The sequence below is a fragment of the Anas acuta genome, chromosome 1 (assembly GCF_963932015.1).
Source record: "Anas acuta chromosome 1, bAnaAcu1.1, whole genome shotgun sequence".
Taxonomy (NCBI): domain Eukaryota; kingdom Metazoa; phylum Chordata; class Aves; order Anseriformes; family Anatidae; genus Anas; species Anas acuta.
In genome coordinates, this window is record NC_088979.1 from 8864817 (window position 1) to 8883268 (window position 18452).

The 18452-nt window shown below is 36.6% G+C and overlaps 1 protein-coding gene across 3 annotated transcripts in view; it reads right to left on the reverse strand.

Moving 5' to 3' along the window:
• Positions 1-18452, reverse strand: part of GRM5 (glutamate metabotropic receptor 5) — a 278595-nt gene that overhangs the window by 39840 nt on the left and 220303 nt on the right. For all 3 annotated transcript variants that reach the window (XM_068668432.1, XM_068668378.1, XM_068668316.1), the window contains exons 5-7: positions 11559-11805; positions 6207-6375; positions 2177-2303 (exon numbers count right to left, since the gene is read on the reverse strand). In XM_068668432.1, the coding sequence (XP_068524533.1) occupies positions 2177-2303; positions 6207-6375; positions 11559-11805 (543 nt within the window). The remainder of the gene's footprint in view (positions 1-2176; positions 2304-6206; positions 6376-11558; positions 11806-18452) is intronic.

Consider the following 18452-nt stretch of genomic DNA (forward strand, 5'->3'; position numbering starts at 1 on the left):
TTCTGTCTTCTCCCCTCCTGCATCTGAATTCTGATATTCCACAGGTGGCTGAAAAAAACAACACTAAACTCTGTTTCTTTCTGTGTGCAACATCCTAACCATTACCTGTTTTATATATTGATGTTTGTGGCACAAAAGTGATGCTGGTCATTGAGCACAAGAAAGATGAAGTAATGTTTTGTTGTGTGAGCCAAGAAAGGATTCCAAAAATGTTTTTATCCAAGTTTAGATCTCTGGCAGACAGTGAGGTGCTGCTCCACATTGAAAGCCTTTTCAGTTGCATGGATGATACAGGACTCTCATATGAAAGTGACAATGCAAGGAAGACTTACTCTAATGAGTTTTTTATGTGTAGCCTTGTGGAGCTAACCTAACCTAAGATATGGCTTTATTTGGCAGCAAAGAGGCATGGACTGCTGCAGTATCAGATGTAGGGATATTTCAAGGAGACTGGTGTATGCTTTATAAAAATAACATTTTTATTTTTTTAATATATTTTTTATTTTTTTTTCCTGATTAGAATATAAAGTACACCTCCCTCTCCTCACTTTTAATTCACATGTATTACTAAATTTTATGCTGCAAACAAGGTTAGACTGAGAGGCAGTTTCTTTACAAGCTGAAAAAGTTGGGGCTATAAATATGATCATAAAAATATACAGCTCAATATATTATATGGATAAACAGGGAATAGAATTTTTAAAATCTGTTTTTGATACAAGGCTAAATAAGACCAGATCCAGCCATCATGTGAACTGTAATTTAGATGGGAACTACAGAGCCATGAAGCTATGATGGTGGGTGTCCTGTTACCAGGAATGCATACAGCAGTACTCGTGGAAGCTTTAAGGGTTCAGTGTCCAAATACTGTCTGCTGAATTTGTTCCTGGCTGAAGAGCAAGGGCTAGATCTGCTGAGGAGCATTGCTTGGCACTGATGTCTAAGAGGTTATATGTGCGTGTCAGCTTTGGTCCCCGTAGGACAACACATAAAATGCATGTCTAAAGCCAGATGAATGGTTTGCAAAATGTAGCAGCACATATATTATAAGAAGCAGTTGGCTTGACTAAAGATATCTACTTTCCTTTAAAATAACAGAGCTAGGTAGAAAATTGTTTATTCATCCCACAGGGCCTTTCAAAATGCCACCTTCTCCTGCTCTTCCATCCTGAGGGCAAAATTTACCTTCAAAAGGTAAATCCTCCCACAAGCCCAGATTAATGCCTTGGCTGAGGCCAAGACCTGCGTGCCCCAGGTAACCAGCAGAAAGCATTGAACCCCAAGGCTACCCTAGTGGCTGTTCTCTTCGCTTTGTCTTATGCACAGTTCATACAGGCTAATTACCCCAAATTCTCTGAGTCAGTGGGCAGTTCCCATAACCCATGTTTCAGAACTGGACTCTCTGCTGATCAGATTAAGCACTTAGAGCTTTCCCTCCTTACCTAGTTAGTAGCTGCTGATCAAGTTGATCTACTTTGGGCAAAAATTCAGGTGCTCATTGAAACAAAGATGTGATCTGGGATCTGCCACATGTCAGACGAGTCCTGGTGTTTGAAGACTTGACTGTTTGCAATAGTTGACCTTCATAAATTAACCAGGCTTGACCAGACCTGGTCCCTGCAATGTTGAATCTTGGATTCTGATGGATGGCCTAGCTAGAATGTGAACCTGAGTTTACACTATGCCCTGTGTAGTCTGCACTGCCTGTTTGGAGCACTCCTACTGACAGAAGCAGTAATTGCAACTACTAGTTCAGAGTAAAAAGGAGATATTTCACAACTCTTTTGTGCCTGCTTGGGAAGAAAATAAAACCATCTAAAATCTCATCTCCCTTAATAACTTTTCCAATGATAACTTATTTTTTCTACCTGTTTGATGAAGCTTGTGATCTACATCACCTATTTGGTGTTAGGACAGCTTTGAATTCAAAACCAGGATTAGATTTTTAATTTCTAGCTCCAGTAATTCATGCCTTTAGAGAACAGCTCAATTTAATGAGACTCCTGGATCTCAAGGCAAGATGACAAATACCAGTCTTAGTTCAAATTTCAGTTTTGTCCCTCAGCTCAATCTGATTGAAACAGTCCTGATATTCACTTACATATGGCTTTTGTTTCTTCATCTTAACAGATGAACATTTTAATTGACAACATAAACACATCCATAACCTATTTACCTGTAAGTTCATCATTGGGCCAGGAGCCGAGCTGGCAGGCCTTGCATGTGTATTCATCAAAGACATACTCATTCTCTTTACAAGGGGTGCAGGTCCAACAGCAACTGACTTCTCCTTTACGGATCACCTGAGACAAGAAGCAACATTTGGTTTAGCAACACGAATATATACATTCCTGCTGCCCCTGTTGCTAATTTGATTTTTTTTTTTTTTTGAGAGAGATTTTTTATCTTTTATTTTAAAGATAACTCCTCTTCATGATATGTTTGCTTATCCAAAACCATGACCCGAGTTCTCAGTTTTCACACCACATAAGTACCAGTAGAAAAAAAAACATCTACTGAACAAAAGTATAGATGGGGTTACAGAACCACAACCTGTGATTTATCCCTCTCTTTGAAAAAATTAGTAAAATTCAAAATTTCATAAATGTCAATGTGCAAACAGAAACCAATGCATGATACTCAAGGCATATAATTCACTGCATTGTGGTTAATACAGGGAATCATGTCAGCAACATCATTTAAAAGAATCACAGAATGATTGAGGTTGGAAGGGCTCTCTGGAGGCTATCTGGTCCAACTTGCCCTGCTCAGGCAGGTAAACCCAGAACATGTGGCCCAGGACTTCAAAAGCCCATGGGGTTTTCCAAGGGAGGAGACTCCACAACCTCTCTGGATAACCCATGCCAGTGCTCTGTCACCCCCACAGAACAGAAATGCTTCCTTAAGTCTTGTGTTCTTGTCTACACCCATTGCCTCTTGTCCTGTCACTGGGCACCACTGAGAAGAGCTTGAGTGTTCATTACCCAAAGATTTTTGGGCAGTTGTTTTTCATCCACTTGTGAGTAATTTTCTAAAACAGATTTTTTTTCCAAACATTAAACTGAGCATCCTCTTCCAGAATCATTTAGATTACTGCATTTCTAATTAACATTTAGGAGTGAGAATGTTATCTTCATCCATTTTAACATCTGACCTGATTTCTCGTTTTATAATGTGCTACCAAATGACATTGCATACTCATGATTGAGATGTAGATTTTTCAAGATCATTATTTATCATCTCTGGGCATTGAAAACATCTGTGCTTCTTGTCAATATGTATTTCTTTTGAAAGAAAAGTATTCACAGTCTCTCTGTTCTTTCCAAACAATTTATAAACAAATAGTTGAAATTATTGCATAAGAAGTAGGTTGACTTACATTTTGGGTGGCTGTTTTTTTTTTTTTGTTTGTTTGTTTGTTTTGTTTTTGTTTTGTTTTGTTTTGTTTCATTTTTTAATGATGAATTTAGAAGGGGACTTCAACACCAAATGCCTTTTTATAATAATTTCAATAAATGAAATGCAAAGGAGTGTAACCGAAAAGGACTTTATTGCTCATATTGCTTTTTACAATACAGTAGTGAAAAAATGTTTAATTTACATTTTTTCATCAGCAACATGAGGACCTGAAAACTACAATTTGGGGTTTTGTTTTTAAAATTGTAGAGCATGAAAAGAGGTAAAAATCACCTGAATAGCTAAACTTGGAGAAAAGCAGCAAGAGCATAAATGATTTGTTCTATAAGGGTTTAGACTACAGCTACTTGCAAAGCAGCATATCTGTCCTCCAGAAAAAAATCACATCTTTGGATTTGTTCTAGTTCAAAATTAAAGAAAAAAAAAAAAAAAAAAAAAAAAAACTTGATCTTTTTAAATATATTGTGTTTGGGAAAACAAATTTTCAGAAAACTTATACTAATTTTTAGACATTTTGGTAAATGATGCATTATAAAAATCATCATTTTACACCATCTAAAGCACTCAAGAAAGTGAAATGTTAAAATAGAAACCATATGGTATTATTAAAACAATTTTATCAAAGCAATTCATTTACAGCTTTCTATTAAACTTTTCAACAAACCAACTTCTTAAATTTCTTCTAAAAGACTTAGAATTTCACAAATCTGTCAGAAAACTAGTACACTGAGTATTTTTTTTTTTCCCAGCTCTAACTGTGATTATGTATCTTTCTCTAGGAATCAAAAAAATTGTTCTAAACCACTCAGAATCATGTCAGATACTTTGTATATAATCATTTAGCCTTCATCCTTTTATTTGTCATTTCTTGAACATTTTTGTGTGAACACTTTTAACAATGAAGCAATCTTTTCCATCCCTTTAAAAAAAATAAAAATAATAATAATAAAAATATTTCACACTATTCTTCTCATTGTCTAATTCTTTGAACCTGTACGTGTTTGAATAATCGTATGTCTTTACATCATTTCAAATGTATAGAGTTAGGTAGTGTTTGGATTTTATCCTGTCTTGCAGATGGATATACCAAATACTGCTGAGTAATAGCATATTATTACATGAAGCTTTCAAATTCCTCCATAATAACTCATTTCCACAGGATTCTGTAAGAAAACAACCATGGAGTTACTCAGGGTCAAGCTTTCCCTACCATCTGTGAATGCAATAAAGATAAGGGATTGTAACATAAACTTTGAGATTTATAGTCAACATCCTAAAGCAGAGCATAAAGAAAACTTCAGATACCGGACTTCAAGTATATGTACATGTATAAGTGTGTGATGAACTGCCTTGACAGAGAAGAATCCTCCTGGGAGTTTCCTTGAAAGCATAAGCAGAAGGTGGAAGGAACCTTAATGAAGGTTGATGAAGACACCTCCCATCAACTGAGCTGTGGACACATTGTAAAGGATCTCAGAGACACCCTGTTCTGAAATAATATCTGTTTGTCCATATCTATCCTCTCAAATATATGTATTTGTATCTGGAGAAGGTTAGCATGCTGTAAAACTATGATTAATTACTGTGGGTGTAATTCATCCCACTTTCCTTTATGTGTCTGCTGAAAGTGTGTTCTTATCTGAACCAATTGTCCCACAGTGAAAAGAAGTGCTTCTATATCAAGATTCGTCTTTTCTATTTTTGAATCCTAACTGAGAATAAGAGGACTCCTGATCTTGAAAAATCTACATATCACCACTGACTATAAAGAAAGTTTGAAAATCTCATATAACTTCATATGCATGCACTGGAGACACATGCATTCAATCTGATGAAACTCGTTTACTGGCTGCCAAAGACCAGCCAGTGAATAAATGATGGTAACTGTCCTAAAACTGTAAAAGACTGAGAAGAGTTTCACCCTCTGTGTTGCAGAGCACGGTCAGCCTCCCATCAGCCCCTGCTCATATTCCAGTGAAATGTCAGAAATTAAAATTTCCTTCCTCCCCCCACCCAATCTTAGCCACTCTGTTGTCCCTACTCATCCCTTCAGTCCATGAATTTTCATGTAAATGTCTGCAAGGTAAGCCAAGGACTTGCAGCATTTTTAGATCATTAGTGTCACAGGATGCTGAAGAATAACAGAATACCATTAATATATGACAGATTTGTGCAGTCCCACTCCTTAAACCAACAAGGAAAGGGAGGAAGGAAAAATCTAAAACCTAAAGAAGAAATTAAATGATAAAAAGGGTATGATTAAAAATAAATAAATAAATAAATAAATAAATAAATAAATAAAATGTTACTTACTAAAATTTACTTACTTTTCTTGTAGTTCTAAGTAGCAGTAGTTAATGATGTTCTCTGAAGATACCACAGATGCAAGGTCTGAGTAATAATGTCCCAGTTTAGGTGCCTATGTCTAGCACTGAATTAGTAGCAATTATTACTTATGAATTACCTGCAATCGTACTGACAAGTCCCAGTCAGGGATTTGCACTCCGCTGAATCAGATATTAACAAAATATGAAACAAAATGAAATAAAACAAACAAAAAAAGCAAAACCTGCTCTAAAGCATTTGGAATGAAAGAATAAAAAAGGTAACAAGAAAATAGCAATTCATGAAAACAGTGAGAACACTATGACCCGAGTAAGAACTATATACATAAGTTTGTACACTTTAATTAAGATGTAGGTTACTGTCTCCATGCAAGAGTCAGAAAAATCCTGTTTTCAAATTTCATGGCTATGCAAACAACTGAAATAAAAGGAGAAAATATTTACCTTTATCTGGCCTTTTTCACAGGGTTCACTGCACACAGATCTGATGATATTATTTTTCTCTGACCATATTTCATCATCATCCATTTTCAGCTCACCATTGTCCCAGCTGCCAACATTGATATAATCAAAGTAGTCTTTCCCCATTTTCTTAAAATTCATGATTTCATATCTTTGGAAACACAAAGGGAAAATAAGCTGAGTTTAGGAGAGCATCATCTGATCTAGTGAGAGATGTCTCTGTCCATGGCAGGGGTGTTGGATTAGATGTTGTTTTAAAGGTGCATTCTAATCCAAACCATTCTCTGATTTTATGATCACAAAATGTTTCATATTAAAATAACACCATACAGTCGACATCAAGCTCATTAAAAGTAAATGAAAAATTTTCAGCATTATGTTTGTCCTTGATGTTCTCCCAATATATATATATATGCATATATATATTTTTTTTTGTTGTTGTTGTTGTTGTTGTTTTTACGATCTTTCTTTTCCTTTTGCATTTTAATTTATTTTGTTCTGAGATCCTGAAAATTCACCGAACCTTCAGAGGCTAAATGACTGAGCTCTTTAGACTGTTTATTTTTTTACAGAAAACAATGAAACAAGACAAGATTCACACTCTTTAGGCATTGAAATGTACTAAGTAGAGAACCTCAGCTATTCTATTTCCCTTTTATAGCAGATGCAGAGAAATCTAAACACATGATGGTGATTCCCAATATCAGATGCTCCTCACTGTCTGCAAGTGCCCATTTAGCTGTTGATATTAAGCCAGGTAAGTGAGGTAGAAGCCATCTAGCCCTTCAGAAAAAAGACTTTGCATAACACAATTTGGTGTGACACCTGGAGAGGTATCAGACATCATCCATCAGGCACAGACTCCAGGACTCTGGGACTTGCTGGAGTCTTCAGGGAGACCCAATCCAGAGGCACTGCTTCTTTATTTCATTTTTTCTTTCACAGCATTGTAGCATCAAAAGCTATTATCATCCATCCACACAACCCACTTCACATTTAAATAATACATCAGTGACCACAACATGTTTAATTCCTCATAGAATACAGTATGGAAGGAAAAGACTATTCATACCTCGGACTATTCATACCTGGGATCAGCCAGAGCTGATCCCAGTGTTCAGGCTGACATTTCTCCCTCTCTCTCTTTCTCTTCCTCTTATTAGCTCCCACAGAGTCCTAATGAAAGTTTGTGGAGCAGCCTAGGATTCACCAGCCTCCTACTGCCATGCTAAACACCAGGCCACCTTTCTGCCATACAGGTCAGTTATTTTGGCACTTATTTGTAATTCATGCTTAGACAGTTGGGCAGTTCCTGAAGTAATGACGTTATCTGTTCTTTACTTCCTTCTCAGTGAATTTTGCAGTAATCACACTAAGCAACATGATATTCACTGATGAAAAATAAACAAAAAGTATAGACAGAGAATGAATATGAATGCCATCATAGGCCCATAAAACCTGGCTGGATCGTAAGCGAGGAGCCTACATTTTCCTGGCAACAGGCAAAAAAATAGTCCTCAGGAGAAAGCGTATTGACTGAGTTGGATCAAGAGTGATATTGTCAGAGTACACATTATGAAGCCCAATGTACAGATAATGAAAAGAACCAACCCATTAAATCATATAGTCTCTTAAATAAGATACTTAAAGCTCTCTTATAAGTTTTGAGGTAATGGCTTTGAGACTAGCAAGCAGTAATCATGCTATAACATCAATATTTTTTCCAGGCTGACATAGTGCATATATATAGTAAAACTTTTCTGTCTGTGATGCTTTTCTCCATCCTTGGATCTTAGAATGCTTTAAACGAAGAGATAAAGTCTAACTGTCTCAGTGAAGAGACTGTGTGAGGGAGTCAATGCCAAAGTCACATACAGGTCAGGATCAGGACTGCAAGCAACCTGTGAAAGAAAATGGAAGTGGAGCCTGACTGAATGGATGATATGTCATTACCCATATCATGAGAGTCTTGAATTGTTCCAAAACAAGAAGAAATGAATGATAACATAGCTAGGAAGAAAAAATTATAATTATCCTAGATTTAGAATATCTTACTTTCCATCCTGTACAAAGAAGTGTTCACAACCTTGAGACTCAGCTACCTTGTCAAAGTTACAGAAGTGAATACCAGACTGACACAAATTAATTTATTTCAGATAATGCATACACAAACCCAAATAAACAGGATGATTTTATACATGTTTAATTTTTTTTTATTATTATTTTTTTTTTCTGAGGTTCACAGACACAGTTTGTTCAAGGATAAACAGACTAACTCAAAAGTTAGCCCAAAATCCCCTGTGGGGTCTTTATTCAGCATTGTCAGGACATCAAGACTCCTCTGAGGGTTGCTTTGTTAAAGCTGTCAATTCAGAGTTTTATGGGCAGATGAACAAAAGTACTGCCAATGCTCATCAGACCACAGGAACTAAAATAGTTATCCCTCCAGTAGCTGCAGATTAGTTCCATGCATACATCCCAGGGAGAATACTGGAAAGAAACCTGACAAATTAAATAAACCTATTGCCTCCATGTATAGTGTCTCTCACAAGACCTTTGAGGAGAACAGGGATGGTGGAATGACAGTAATAGCCAGACTCAGGAAGTCTATTTCTACAGTGGAAGTTCATGAATCACTGGTTCTCTGGAGCTTTCTTGAGTTACTGCAGGGACAGTTTATCACTTTAGGATAGGAGAGACCAGATGGTGCAATAACACATTTCCAGCAGTGCCCTAATAGCAGTGCAAAACACTTGTTTCAAATCAGAAGTGCCACAAAGTTGCTGAGGATCCCTATCCTGTTGGTAGAAAAACCAAAATATTAGCATCTTGTTTTTTTGTTTTTTTTTTTTTTTCTTGCCTTTTCAATTTTTTTCTTTGGAGTTTCCATAGTAGTTACAGGTAGTTGTTATTTCCCCAAGAAATCATAGATGTTGCTTTTTTATTTTATTTTATATTTTTTTTCCATGCCTTCTATCCCTCCTAAAGTAAGCTAAACTATCTATCTGCTTAAGCTCAGCATATAGATAAAGGATTTTGGAATAAGACCAGGACTGGAAGCATCTTGTGAGATTAATCATCTGATGTATAGTATCAAAACCCTTTTGCTCTACATTGAAATCCCAATCTATCTAGGTCAGAAAGGCCTTTTATGTTGTGTTTCCCTGCTTAACACCACCACCACAGTACAGCTGTGAGGATTTAAATTTCTGTTTAACAAAGTGAAGATGCAGATATCAACAAAAGTGAACAGGGTACATGAGTCATTCCGCTACATCTGCACCCTCTCTCAGCTGTTGTACATAGTATTTGACAGTGTTCAAATGACTAGAAACTACTAAAAACCTGGGAATTAAAGATGGTGCTTCCTACAAACCCTTCTTAAACACTAAACAGTAAATTTTTACTCACTGTTGGCTAATTGAAGCACATAGTCTGTATTTAATCACATGACAATTTTAGGAGAAGAGGGAACAAAGACCCATGTTTCTAAAATGACCAAGTTCTGAGTACATTTTTTCCTCTCACACATTTAATTAGTTGAGTAGACAGAGCACTACAGTATCTCACACACATGGAGGACCCATGCTCTACAGTGAAACACTGATGCTCTACAGTGCCTTATAATATAGAGCAAATAACTGCACACAATATAATTCCTTCATCTTGTTCCTTAGAATTTAATATTGAGTATAAAGAGACAAAAGACATTCAGTTAAATTCCTTGCAAGAAATGCAATTAAAGCATTATTTTTAAGCATGCCTACATGAGGAAAAGATAAAGATAAAGGTCTCTTTGAAAAATGTAGATGTTGTCATTGGTGTATGGTGTTACATGTCATTTGTTTGCTGAAGTCTTCAGTCTTTCTGCAAGAAATGAGTGAAAAAGAGACAGGTATAAGGTAGGATGCAATCTACTGCATCCAAACATCATTAAGTTCAAATGGGAATCTTTTAAGAAAAGTCTTTTTAAAAAATTATGTCAGAAAAATCCAGACTGCGCACTTTTCTTCAGAATTCAGCTATTTGTAAAAATAAAAATGTTTAATGGAAGACGGCCTTGCTCACCAAAACAGTGATGAAAATAAATTTTCATCCAAATTTTTCCTGGATTCCTGCCAGTTTGTGTTTGAGTTCTCCTGCCAGCTCATGGTGCAGTTCCTTAGAGTCTGAGCATGAAGATTTCTGAAATATGTGTCTCCAGAGAACTGGTTAAAGCAGACTCTTTTGTAGGTGGCTGGCCTGCTATCATTTGGGGAGAATGCTGACATAAAAGTTTTTCAAATAAAATGAGAAGAAAACAAAACAAAACACTGAAATTGCAGAAAACTGAGAGAATACAGAATTTAAGTAATGAATGAACTGGATGAACAGTTTTCCCTCTAGTTTATCTGTTTACATAATGTCATCAAACAGATATTTAAAAACTTCCCAATAATTCAGACAGAAAGGGCTGCTTCAATCAAACTGGAATAAATATAGTGAATGAGACAGGAATCAATCCACTGAACTGTAAGGATAAATAAATATACTTTGAATGCTATCACACTTGCTGTTCATCTTCTGACAGTTCAATAAGCAGAAACATAGGAAAAAAATCTCATTACTATTCTGAATATGTACTTCTATACAGACAATACATATATGTCATAAATAAACAAACAAACAAAAAACCCTCTCAGATATTTAATTTATCAAAAAAATGAGCTTTGTTTTAATTCAATTTAGTTTATGTCAGCACAATATAAAATAATATTATGAAATAATATTAATTATTATGATTAATATATTTTTATATATGTATTAATATATTCATATATTAATATATATGTCTGTTATGCAAGTGTTTGTTATGACTTTATTTGGAGGGTAATGAAGTCATTTTTAATTATTCAGATGGGAAAAAAAATCCCAGATAAATATATACATCTATTTTATAGTTTAGATTTCTTAATAAAGAAACTATATCCAGGTGATTATTCAAATAATGACTGCTTAACTCTTGAACACATGTTTGTAAATACTAAAAGAGAGAGAGAGGGTAATGCTATTGTGGACATCATGGTATATGAACATAAAATTGAAGGTCTCATGGTTTATTGTTCACACAGGAAGACTGTACCTGAAAGCTCTTCTCTTTTCTTCAACCATAATTTAGATATCATTAAAATTACTCATTAATGAAAAGAGTTATTTTGGAAAAATAATCTCAGAAAGCATGAAAATATGAAAAATAAAGTGTGAGATCTTAGTTCTGATGTCAAGTGTGAATTCATCTACTTTGTACAGTTAGCATGTCTGGTATTTAAGAAGTTTGACAGATGTTAACATTACCTCCCCGGTGAGTCACCATTCTCATCAAACAGGATCATGTCCCCAGAGACCCCAGTAAAGTTGGTCTTCATGAGGGACTCCAGGAGCTTCCGGCCATCAATAGGCTTCATGGCGTCACAGAGGCCTACATAGCCCGGACACAGCGACAGCTGCATGTTGTGGAGGCCGTATGCCATCGAGTATATCGCATTGATTACAAAGCCCATCTTGGAGTCCTGAACGTGCTGCGTTCTCAGAGTCATCTGGCCTGTTGGGGAAGATCAGAAAGCAGGTGTTTAATGTACAGGGCTGAAATACAATCAGCTCCTTAGACATCTGTTGATGTTACTTATAGTGTAAGTCTTCTTAAGCAGCTCATAGTGGATGCTGTTCTCAGTATGTGCACTGACCATGTTTTTTGTTTGTTTGTTTGTTTGTTTGTTTTAAGAGGAAAAAAGGAACTAATGAACAGGTTCCCTTTATATATTTTGCTATCCAGCTGATGCCTTTCTCTGTGCAACTCCACAGCTCACACATATTGTTTTTTTTCAAAGTGTCAGTCACTAACTATAACATAAAGTTTCTGTGATTCCAGGAACTTCTCTCAGACTTCAGAAATCTTTCTAAAGCCTCAGAAATCTTTTTGTGAATACTGGAGGTGGAAATGCTAACATGGGTTATATCCAGTAGGGGCCTTGAAGACAATACTTTTATTTTTAGAGACATGGGAACCAACAGAGTGACTTGGCATATTTTTTTTTACTGTATCAAAAGATTGCCATGCTAATAACTCTCTTATCAACATGTCCCTTGCCCCTCTCTATTTGCAAAGTGAGGATAATGATGCAATGCAGATGACTGCATTAAAATGTCCATGAAGAGTTTGCTGATGTGCCTAGTTGATGACTCTTAAGTGAGAGAATTGATGTCTGCTTAAGACAGAATTGGTAACCATACTTTTCTGGCTTTTAATATCTAATGTCTGGATTTCTATTTCCTGCTTAAGCTTCTAAGCTTCTGTAAGATATGCAGTAAAAAATCCTTTCAGCAGCCACCCTGAAGGGCTTTATTTTTATTTTTATTTTATTTATTTAAGTGTAGTGTTAGTAATGACATATTCACCCTGTTGGCAGCACCAGCCCAGATAAGGAAGAGTAGGCTGGAGGTTTTCTGTGTCACATGTCATCAGCAAAGCTGCCAGCTGCACTTCAGCCACCAGATCATTAACACAGGGGTGGGGACAAGAGTCAGAGACAAAACAACTTCATCAATGGTGCTGGGAATTTGTCAGGCACCTGGAAAGATTTGGCTCTGGAGGGAGGACATGCAAAGAGCTCTTCAGTGTCTGTTTTAGAACATATGCTCTTCTTTTATCAATCAAACAGTTGTCCCCAGGGAGCCCTGTGTGTGGGCAGCCAGGAGCAAAGGAAATGCAAATAACCCTCTCTGTCCACTGCATGAGTTTCCTTCCCAAAGAGTCACTGGCATGCAGCAGGGATGGAGTTTACACATGCCCATGTCAGCTGCAGGAGCTGCACAATGTGAGGAGTAAGATATGCCATGAACAGATGGTGTACAGACAATTGTTTCTTGAAAGAAATGAAGACTAATATATGGCTCTGTGTGTGGCACACATCTACTGTACCATTATCCACCCCAAAGACAAGCACCCGATCTGATGTCTAGGCACTTTCTGTGGATATGAACAAGGCTTTCCAGCAAGAGCCTGATACCATCATAAAATAGGTGCATCTACATTTTGATGGTGAATAACATCACTATGCAGTTCTAACTACTGAAAAAATTTGGAGTACTGAAAACATCAGGAGTAGTAACAAAGATACATACTTTGCATTGAAAATCATTGTGTAGAGGTCAGTAAGTGAACGAGTGGACTGAGAGGTCTCTTCTCTCCTTCTACTTCATGCTGGAACTGGCACTCCCAGTTCCAGTTCTAGTCAGCCTCAGGAACAGTTATTAACGTTTTGGATAGTTAAGTGATATGAGCTTGAAGTATCTGTAATAGAATTAAAACTTGGAAACAACATGCAGTGTTGCTTGTTTCTTCTGTTCTACCAAGGTATTGCTTTTTCCTAATTAAAAATAATAGGCATAAAAACTGCAACAGTGGAGTACATGTAAAACCCATATTAGTTGAAATTAAGTGGAAAATTGAACAAGCATATTACATTGCAATACACAAAACTTGTTTTAACCAATTATTCACCCTCAAAATTAACAGCTCACAAACCATGCAGTTAATTATAGTAGCCATTAGAATGAATCAGATTTGCATCAGCAATAGTATTTTTTTATGAAACAATATTTCAGCTGCTTTATTGCATATGATTGCCTGAAATTTAATAACTAAATTTTTACAGTAGCACTCTCTACTGGGCTTTGTGCTTCAATTTTATTGAATTATTATTCAGATTTTCTTTAAACATTGAATCTCATTCAGTTCACCTGATAATTTGTAATGAGGCTGCTTAGCTCTTCATAGAGGCTGCTAGCAATTGTCAAAGGATTTGTGAGGGAATTAACTGTTTTAGAGAATTTTAATATACTTCCTGAAGCTGCAGAACATTTTACTGAGATGTTATCTGGCCCACTTTGCTACATAGGGGCATATCCAACCTGCCATGTCTGACTGCCAGTTTACATGACCTCATGTAAAGTTAAGGTGAACATCTCAAAAAATAAGACAAAATGATTTTTTTTTTCTTTTTAATGTACCATAATAGAGTCTTCAAAAATTGCAGTATGTACAACAGCAGCAATGACAAAAATTAAGTCTGAAAGTGATTTTCAACACTGTCTTCATAAACTATTTACGCATGTCAGACTAGAAGCATATACATAACCCTACTGACATCAGTGATCCTATTAGTGGTTTTAAGACAGGTCTGAATACACAAGTTAGGAGCTCGTTTCTCAGCCAGAAAAATAAATAAATAAATAAATAATAAGTCTATCTCTACAGAAAGTATGATTTAGGTAGCCTTAAATGCACTGTTCACTCAAGTGTCATTTTCCACTGTCTTCACTGGAACTCAAACATTCTTAAATTTATTGATGAGTGCTATCTTCAGTCAAGAGCCTTTCTTGATGCAGGGTCATCATGAGATTGAGAGGTGGCACTGATGAATTTAATGATGATGACGCTAGTGATGTGCAACAGAATTGACTGCACTGATTAAACTTTTAATCAAGAAAAATGTAAAATTCTAATAGAAGTTGAGGAATTCCTAAGAATAAGAGGACAGGGAATAAATACACAGGGGAACTCATATGCTTGCTCTTAATACCCATAGCAGAACTTTTCTATCACAGTCAAAACAAAATCTATTTCTATAAAAGATCTTTTTTGCTCTGTCTGGTACATTCCCATAGGAGACAAATTTGTAAACAAGGAAATTAAAAATTTTTGCTTTTCTATGGGCTATGAAAAGCTAATGTGATGCCACTGAATTTTGGCATGGACAGATAAACAGGCCATGTCCAGATGAATGTTTTAGTTCAGTTCAGGAGTGGGCTTTCAAAGTCAATCTCCAAATCATTTCTGCTGACTGTGCTTTCATTTGCATTGAGTGTCACAGTCTCAGAGAAGTGTACTGAATTTCTTTCAAATTAAACTAAACTGGATGATGTGCTGCAGGAAAGCACCTGTTGTACCACAGCTGCAGGTGGGCGTTTAAACCATACAACGAGGCTAGCACCAGTTTGGAGCAAAATTCCCCCAAGCTATGAATCCTTCTTGGCTCCCAGCATTTGAGAACAGACTCAGTGTCTCTCCCAGGAGCAGGAGGCACAGAGGCAGCAAGTGCATGGGCCAGGTACAAAGCCAAGCTTTGTAGGTCTCCAGTGGATACGTATTGCAATTTTGACAGGCTGAAATACCTATTCTGTGGCTGAGATGGTATTTTTTTTTTTGTTTGCTTGTTTTGTTTTTTGAGATGTAGCTTACCTTCCCATAAATATTGTTTGAAATAATATCAAGTTATTTATGAGTCTGTGCTGAACTTGGTGATTATGTCTACAGGATTATAGAAAGTGATCTGTACTGCAGTACATTAGAACCAATAAATATTAACTCTGTGTCATGCTAATTACTGCAGAAATAAAAAATCCCGCCTCCTGCAATTAGGAGGTACAAGGCAGTGGAAGAATGCAGAGTGAATTAAATCATACTGAACCTTAATGAAGAAACTGGGATAACACTTGTAACACAGAATGACCAAATTTGGAGGAATTATCTGAGGAAAAAAAAAAATCTCAGTGGTTAATGCACATGAGCAGATCTCTGTTTTCTATTATGTTTATTCCTTAGTCTTTCTTGCCCAAGACATTTTGGAAGTTAAATAAGGGCTTATCCTATTATTTTCCAAGCTGTGAGATCATGAGGATTTGGATTCTGGATCTGAAGTGACACAGCCATTTCTGTCTAAAAAATACTATTGAGACACACCCTGTGCCTTCTTTGTCAAATCAGACAACCCACCCGTCCTTCAGTTTCCCATTCAATATTTATTTTCTACTATATTTTATTTGCCATTTTTCCCTAGACTGAATATTCCTCAGGAAGAGGACTGATTCTTATCATCTTCTGCCTATCCTGTGCATAAGGCAATGGGGCTTGTTACTGGCTGGAGTTTTTAGGTGCTAATGTACTGTCTCTGAAAAGTAAAATTATCCTTGATTTATTAAAAAAAAAAAAAAAAAAAGGGAAAAAAAATAAATAATTACCTATAGATCATTTAGAAATCTCTTGTTACGTAATCAAATCACATATAAGATTCAGGGGAGCCTTTCCAATATGGTTAAATGAATTAAACATCAACTTAAGAATTTGCTGCCTTTGGAACGTGTAGTTAATGTATCTTTTTTTCTTTTTTCCCCATGTAAATATGCATTCTGCATTCCTGGATGTATCTGTATCTATCCCTAGGACTGTGACTTCACCAAAGGTGAAGAGAGATTTTACAGGTTGTAAACATCCAGAGCATCACAGCCTGCACGTTTTCTGCCCACACTGGTGGGAGAGACCCAGTTTAGGATGCTCCAGCTATATCACAAGATAGGATAAATGCAGGGCAATCACACATGGTGCTACTCAGCTACTCAGTGAAGCTCAGGTGTTAGCACTTCAGAGTTGTTGAGGCACCCTCATAGGGTCAACCTGGAAGCTGGTTCAGGGCACTGGGCGGAGCTGGCTCTGAAAGCAGCCTCAAACCCCTTCAGCTCAGGCTGCCCAGAACCTCGTCCAGATTTTTCCTTAAACTTGTCACGTCTCCAAAACGCAAACACATAGATGACGGAAGAGAAACATGTTCTTTCACCAAGAAAAGTGAGTCCAGCTGGCAACAGCTCGTGTCTTGGATCCATTTAAAACCAATTAGTGTTCTTATGGGCGCGGAGCCATGAAAGCACTTCAGGGCGCTCGCAGTCCCGCTTCTGCTTCAGGGTGGCTGCCGCACGCCCAGGCTCCGGCTGGCCCGGCTGCGGCCGCCGGGCTGTGGCTCCACCTGCTGGGCACGGCAAAATAAAATAAAATAGATGGCCCTTGCAGGCAATTCTGAAATTTCACAGCTGTTTCCTGTACTTGCAATGCAAGTACTCGGAAAATATTAATCGAATTATAGAATCACAAAATGTTTTGGGTTGGAAAGGACATTAAATATCGTCTAATTCCAACCTCCTTGCCGTTATTCTTCAATAAAACTCATAATTGTTTATTCTATTTATCATGTACAAGTGTTTTTTTGTTTGTTTGTTTGTTTTTTCCTTCTCTGACTTTTTACCCCCAGGGAAGATAAACTTCTGTTTGCCACCTGGTGACATCTAGAAGCCTCACCAACTTGGGTGCTAAGAACAGCTACCGTTGTTCAATATGTTTTTCCTGTTTTCTAACTTTTCTAAAGTTGAAAATACTTTAAAATTTGAAGAATGGAGACAAGGTAAAGAGTGAAAATATTTGAAATTCCCAGAATCCCTGAATCCCTCTCTTTATTTCTTTATGCAAGGAAAAGCAAGTGAAAGAGATATGAGATAGAATATGTGAGAATATTTTTTTCCAACATGCAGAGCAAGTTGCCTTTTTTTTTTTTTTTTTTTTTTTTTGTTATGCAATCACTTTAAGGTTGAAATAAAGTGGAGTGGGTTGTGTTTATTTTTATTTTTCCTTTAAATTTTTCAATGATCAAAATGTCGTTTATGATAAAGTCTTAGAGGGCACCACAGAGGAAACAAGAATTATAACTTACATTCTCAAACTATCCCATGATGTTTCCTTATGACTAATTAGTTTCCATACAGTTTCCATATATATCAGTAAAGATTTAATTGAATCTTTGCGCAAATTTTGTTTTGAGATACAATAAACATACAGACGAATACTAGTTTTGCTAGCAAATACTTCCCAATTCCACTTTCCGTAAGCAGCAGTAGAAGCAGTAGAAGTTCAAGCCCACCAGTTAGACTTTTTTATTTCCCCTTTGCTTTAGTGAATAACTCTAACAAAAATCATTAACAGCCTGCCCTTTGTAGCCAAGATATGGCAGGAACAGTCTATTAAGGTTCAGGACTTTTAGGTCTGCAATGGGTCTGTTGTGCTCCTTGGGAACACCTCAGATTCTGCCCCTGGAGCTGCAGATTCTGGGTTTGTTTGTCATCCCAGAAATATACATCACCTCAGTGAAGAAATGACTGTAGTCTATGAAATGGAGGAAAGGCTGTATATGTGAAACAAGGTAAAGCACAGTATTCATACCTAATCAAGTTATCTTTGTTTAAAGACAGAAAAAGACTGAGATGGAACTGTTTCCAAAATCTGTCATCACAGCTTTTTGTTAAAGCAATGTGGAAGAAAAAATAAAATTCAGTTCTCCATTATTTGTAAGGTCACAGGTGTATTTT